This window comes from Thunnus albacares, chromosome 12 (assembly GCF_914725855.1).
Source record: "Thunnus albacares chromosome 12, fThuAlb1.1, whole genome shotgun sequence".
Classification (NCBI taxonomy): domain Eukaryota; kingdom Metazoa; phylum Chordata; class Actinopteri; order Scombriformes; family Scombridae; genus Thunnus; species Thunnus albacares.
In genome coordinates this window covers 3787214-3793831 of record NC_058117.1, presented here as the reverse complement: position 1 = coordinate 3793831, position 6618 = coordinate 3787214, and the positions used below count along the sequence as shown (strand labels likewise).

General features: G+C 37.5%; 1 protein-coding gene across 1 annotated transcript; it reads right to left on the bottom strand.

Moving 5' to 3' along the window:
- Positions 1–1810: 1810 nt before the first annotated feature.
- Positions 1811–6068, bottom strand: LOC122994157 (SUN domain-containing protein 3-like). The gene is made up of 10 exons (XM_044368706.1): positions 5994–6068; positions 4690–4810; positions 4190–4317; positions 4014–4076; positions 3835–3908; positions 3513–3699; positions 3274–3389; positions 2990–3166; positions 2768–2857; positions 1811–1972 (listed from the first exon to the last, which is right to left on the bottom strand). The coding sequence occupies exons 2-10, from the start codon at positions 4776–4778 to the stop codon at positions 1844–1846; spliced, it is 1053 nt and encodes a 350-aa protein (XP_044224641.1). The 5' UTR covers positions 4779–4810; positions 5994–6068; the 3' UTR covers positions 1811–1843.
- Positions 6069–6618: the final 550 nt, after the last annotated feature.

The following is a 6618-nucleotide window of genomic DNA, read 5'->3' as shown; positions in this document are numbered from 1 at the left end:
CCACTGAGTGCAATGCTGTCATCCTCTGGTCAGGAGGGTATCTCACAGAGTGAGACTTTTCATTTTCATCTTTCTTTTTGACAAGAAAAACAAAACAAAACAGCAGAGCAATGTAAAACCATTACCAGCTGCGGGCCTGACTCAGTTTAGAAACTGGTTTCCAGCAGGTTTCAAAAAGCAATACAAATATAAAACAATACAGGCAGATAATAAAAGTTAACAAGTTAGACAAAGAATATTCTTCGTAAATATTCTTTGTATACATGGGCTGAAACATACCTATTTTAAGAGTGGATTGTAAATAAAGAATACAGCATAATAGCAATAATAAGGTTGATTATTGGGAAATTAATGTTTACAATTTTAATTCAGAAGAAGGAAATATAAGTGTAAATGTTTAATTATAAAAAGTTGGGAGAATTTCTGATGTGATGTGGGATTTTGTTCCAAATTTTACTGTATGTATAGAAAAATGATCTTAAACCATATTTGTTATTTAAAGTGGGTATGGGGCTCAGTTAATTTGTAATAGGTGTGGTAATTCTTCCAAGTCTTATGGAGTTATGTCTTGGCAAAATAGAACAAAGTGAAGACAGGAGAAGGTGATAATATAGTTGATAGTACAAATTAATACCACAAAGTACTGTATATTTATGAAAATGTAATGATTTACATTACAAAAGCAATACACAATGATGTGCCCAAGGAGAAATTATTTATGAGGATAAATAATGCAACTTGTGCCATTTGGTAAATTTAGGATTGCATTTATAGCAAAACTATGCATCCCTATTTTCTTGCTTACAGAATTTTTCTTGTATGCATACTCAAATCCTAAAATCAGACAAGGACAGATTGTGGATGCAAAGTAAGTTTTGATATCAAGCAAGAACAGGTTACTCAATGCTGCTACACTGCAAGAGGAATTGTCAGTGGATGAAAGCAAACAATATGGCTTTCTTTGCTTGATATTGATAGCTTTTGGGGAAAGAAAATCTCACATTGTCAAATGTTCAGCATCTGCCAAATAATCTGGAAAAAAATGCTGAAAGCAGATCAAACACTGAGATCGTGTTTTATCTGTTTAATGGGTATCTTTTAAGCTCACGTGCCTGTAACATGTGAAAGGTTTTACATGCAAAACAAACACTAAGCTCAGAAAATATAAGCCAAAGTTTAAACTAGCCATTAGCCACTAGCCCCTAGTATATAGAGTAGTTACACATGATCACATCTCCAGTTTAACTGCAGTGGTGATATAAACATTACGGGAGGATATAGGAAGTTTTATGTTAATAGTTTTCTAATGCAAATGTGTACAAAAATAAATTTTACAATACCCTTTTCAATAAAAAATAGACTTATTGGTTGTATTATATAAATAGGTTATTTCTTTGCAAATGTATGGTGATAAAGTGATGTTTTATGCAAATTCTGGTATCATCATTAACTTAAAATTTTTCAGCCACTCTATCAAACATCATCCTTGGTTCAGTTTTTAATTCCTACATCATAATAACACAACCGTACACATGAAGTTGTGAGACTTATATCTATTCCAAATTCATGACACATTCCAATACAACATCAATTTATAATATATACTGTATATATATACTGTATACACGTATAGACATATTACTGTATGTATTTTGATAGTTATGGATATTCATTTTTTAAAACATTCCTTAGTTCCTAGCTCCTTCTTTATTCAGTGGCTTTCTCTTGATTGAAAGTCATTGAAATGACTGCTGACTCTCTGACTCATGATGCTACAGCAATTAATTGTAGGAGACACTGACAATAAAGCTTTCTTGAATCTCTTTTATTGTCTTTTTACTCTTTAAGGAGTTACAGATATCAGTGGCATTTTCCCGTGGACCCTGAAGTTGTAAACACAGGTGTACTCTGGATGGCCCCAGTTGCTCTCAATCTGCAACTTCACAAATCTGAAGACGCCTTTTGTATGATCCTGATGAGAGAGACAAGGTAGAAAAGATTTGAGAGAGTTGGTGGGGTGGTCACACAGGGATAACTAACAAGAATTAGAAGATGTAAAATCGGGAATGTGATGAATAAAAAAAGGAAAAGGAATCATGAGATGAAGTGTAGAGTAGGGTTGTAATGGTAGGCTACGTGTATTTGTCCTCAACTGTTTTGTACAGGGCATTTGGTTCGATACATGACTTTGCCAAGTTCAATATCTCCTTTGGACCAAATACCAATCAAACATGCCTGAGGAAAGAGACCTCGTTTATGAGTTATTGACATGTTCATCACTCTTAAGTGTCCTCTGGAAACACGTCCGTTGTCATTTCTGTAAAGTGTTGTGTTGTGGTATTTGCAGTACGTTTTCTAAATGCTGCGCATGTGTTGTCAAATTGATGGGGACATTTTCTTTATTTGCTTGTGTTTTGTGTATTTGCATGTGTTTTCTGAAATTGCAGTGCATTTCCCCTTGTCGGCCACCGTATAGACGACTTCATCCTGCTAACTATTTCACTGATGGCATCTTCTTACATCATATCAAAGGATGACATCAAAGATGGAGGCCCATGGGCTACTATTTGCAACGGTATAACCCAAATGTATCTATTGAGTATATTGGAGTACCTTTAAACCTCTAGTGAAGAGTGAGTGAAAGTCAGTTTGTGGGTGATTTTGCTTTTTAATAGTAAAAGAATAAAGGCAAATTGTGACTCTGTTGGCTTTCCATATTTGAGCAAGTGACTGGATTAAAACATGCTTGTGCAGGTGTGATACTCACAGGGAGCTTGAAGGTCTGTAATGACTCCCCATTTGGATCATATACAAAGGTTCCCAGTCGAGTCGTTTCACCACTTGCTGTCTTTATTCCCTGACAGAGACAGAGAGAGAGAGAAGGAGAGAGAGAGAAACATGCCATTGTTGTTCTCTTTGTGTGTAATGGTGAAAAACCGTGCTGCATCAGTGATGACTCAAGTGAAATTATGTCAAATCTGTGACTTACATAGACAGAAAACTCCCTTGGAGCGCTGTAAGCGAAGCCAGCAGTGGACTGCATGCTTGAAATGTGACCCAGTGTCACATGGGTGATGGTGACTGGGTGTGACAAGGAAATCAACAAATGTCCACGTCTTCCTGCAAAGGCCCAGCAGTGACCGGGAGTCAGAGGTGAGGAGTGTCCCTGTGGAGACGAGACGGAGAGCCGACAGAGGAGTGAAAAGGAGAATCTAGAAGAAGGTTTTGTACGTTTGCATTGTATGTGTGGGTGTGCGTGTGTGTGTTTCCTACCTGGATGACAGTCCGAGGGTTTGCAGGTGGATACCACAAAGGTATTCCCCAAAATGTCACCAGTGGTGGCTGGGTGTAATATGTTTGTGAGGTAAGATGGTGAAGGACGTTGGCACCTGCACAAAAACATACATCATTCACACACAGAGACGGTTAGAAATCTTAGGACCACAGGGATCCACATTAAAGCACAAGAGTAAACTATAATCTGACACATCATAATGAGGAAGATGACTTACCCTGCGATTCCAGAGCAAAATTTGGCATAGTGTCTGCCACAGGAAGAAGCTTTTTCGTCAGACCGAACAGCTCATCCTGCAGCTCTTTTAGCTGCATCTGCATCATCTTAACATCAACTCCGGCCATGTCGTCCTGCAGCTTTGTCAGCTGCGCCTGCATCTTCCCCAAATCATTTCCAGCCCAGCCCTACAAGTCAAAAGAGATCTGTTTATTAGTGGGGAGGCGTGTAAGGTGACTTGAGCTACAAGGTGATTTTCATGTCGCAGAAAAAAACGCCTGTTTTTAAAAGGAGAAGTCAAGTTACTACGAGTGTTACTGTACCATGTTCTCCAGCCATCCTGAACTCTGATCGACACCGGTCCTGCTTGAATCATACATTATGTACGAACATCCTCCTGGATAGAGAGACACAAAAATCCAGTCGAGATATGTATTGTATGAAAATAAGCCGTGACAGTCCAACAAAGCTGGTGTACTAGAGATGATTCTTAATGAATTACCAAAACACATTAGGATGACGAAGAGGAGGCCGGCAACAGTTTTGGGGCTAAACCTCGTCCAGACTACACAGAGAAAGAGAGGATGTTTAGAGTTTCATAACAGAGAGAAGATATATTGAGAACTAACTTCTATGTCATTTTAGCAGGTGTGTTTTCAGGTGAGTTTATTTCCTTACAACTGTTTTTGTCCCCCCCATCCTGGGGCAGCGGGTGGTCAACGTCGTCAGCAAGGGGAGATGGGCTTGTTTTTTTAGCGACCGTGCCGGCACCAGAACGGCGACGACCCCTCTTCCTCCTAAAGACTCTTTAAGATACAATGAAATGAGAAAGACTGAGATGTGAATATCTATAGATAAGAACAAGAGTAAGTACTGTAGCAATACCACACTATAAAACTACTCCATTACAAGTAAAAAGTTGGTCGGAGAAGGGACTTAGTATAATTATATATATATAGTATGATTACAGTATGTTGGCTGTGTTTTGTGTGCAAAATTGAATGTGTAAAGTAACTATAATGGCCAGATAAATTATAGTGGAGAAAAAAGAGCAATGTATCCCTTTGAAATGCAGTTGAGTGGTATAAAGTAGCATCCAACAGAAATACTAAGTTATGATACTGTAAGCAATACAGAATTGTACTCACACATACACGCGCACACACACGTCAGTTTACCTGAATGGGGTCTCCTTGTATGAAAGCCGAGGTTCTTCCTCCTTGTCATAGTATCCCATTGAAAGCAAGCGACAGCTTTGCCATGCCATGACTGAAAAGTGATGGACTGGAGCAACCAGTGCTGGAAGAAAGACCTTTACTGATTAAAACTACCAGCACCATGATGGAAACATACATGTAGCCTAATTAAAAGCCTTTTATTAAGCCTTGCCTTGTGTTTAGTACCAGTTAACAAGTGTCACCCTTAAAATGTATCAAAAAGTGTTCATTAAATGTATTGAGAACTAGACTAATTATATATTGCATACACCTCAGTAGCACCAGCCCACACTCTGGATTACCAACTCGGCAAAATAAGCAAGTGTCCTGGAGCCCAGAAGACTTTTCTGTAATTATTATTATTATTATTGTATTTATTAATTACAACTTTGTTTGGGAATATGCAACAGTGGCACAACATGGACATAAGCCCCTGTGTCAAGATCTAGTTTTAATATCATTATTATTGCACTCAGTACTGTGCTTATATGATGCATATTGCTTAATAAAGTTACTAGGCTACTATTCCAGTAGCAGGTGTACAGGTTAGTTTCTGGGACTCCAGAAAAATACAGTTAAACTGCTTTGTGTAATCTGCTGTCTGCTCTGCACCTGCTACATATTTTAAGGCAACACAGCACATACACAATGCACAGATAGTGGGAGGATGTGGGGGCAGGGGAGGTGGGGTAATAGGGGCCCACAGCTTAATATTGTCCTGGAGCCACCAAACAGGTTGATTTGGCCCTGCTGACCCTAAATGTCCTTCTAAAACATAGCAAATGCATTTTTAGTGAGAATGAGGTGAAATCAACTAGTTAGTTTGTCTAATTTTCTGTATCTATTATATGTATTCTTCTTATCTTTTTTTCCTATTTTTCCACAGTGGATTACAGGTCTGCAATAAAATGAATTGTAATATTTCAGACTGAGTAGAAAAAATAAATGAAAGGAAATACACAAAGCCACATTATCACAAAACAATTATTTCACCTTTAGCTGCATTTATGTTTTGAAGAGTTATATGCCAACCAACCAAAACCCTCTCCCAACCAGATTCTATTCATTTCTTCACCATTTTATCTCTTATTTTGTAACATTTGTTGAAAGCTTTTTTTTCATCTTTAGCTGTGTTGGTAGGAAACTAACTGATCTATCAATACTGGTCATATTATGTGTGAAAAGAGTCAAGATACAATTGTTCCAAATCATCAAACACCATGTTCACAATGTAATCTGTGTGAAGCAGGCTGATAACTACTCACCTGTTTACTCTGATGAGAAAGGACACACTAAACTGTGGATGAACTGAGTTCTTCACAGTGTGAAATGATTCCAAGCAACATAACTGTTCCATTCTGTTTATGTCATCAGTAGAAGCAGAATGGAGACACAGAACTGTAAACATTCTGTAAACAGTGAAGGAACTCGGTGCATTTAATTAAATACTGTACTACCAAAGTACTTCTATTATAATTATAGTGACTCTGCAGATTCAGATTTTACACATAAAATATATGATCAACTTATAAAACATTGAACAACATTACAGATTAAAAGATAAAGTATATAAAGTGTTTAAAATTAGCATCATGTTGACCAGTTACTATAAATGCTGCTTAATCAGTCAATGTAGCTATTATTTTACTTCAGCATCAAGAGTATAAGTACTCATTATGCAGAATGGAGGACATGCAATAGATTTCACTGATCTTTTACAGCTTGGAAACCCCCAACAAGTTTTCCCTTGTGATAGCCCACAGCTAATCTATAAAGTCTGAGTAAATGATTTAATACATATTAGTAATATAGTGTTTTTACATTAGGGTATTGCTAACTTTTAGGGTTTGGATTTGTATACTTCTATCATTGTCAGACCAGCCAGTACAA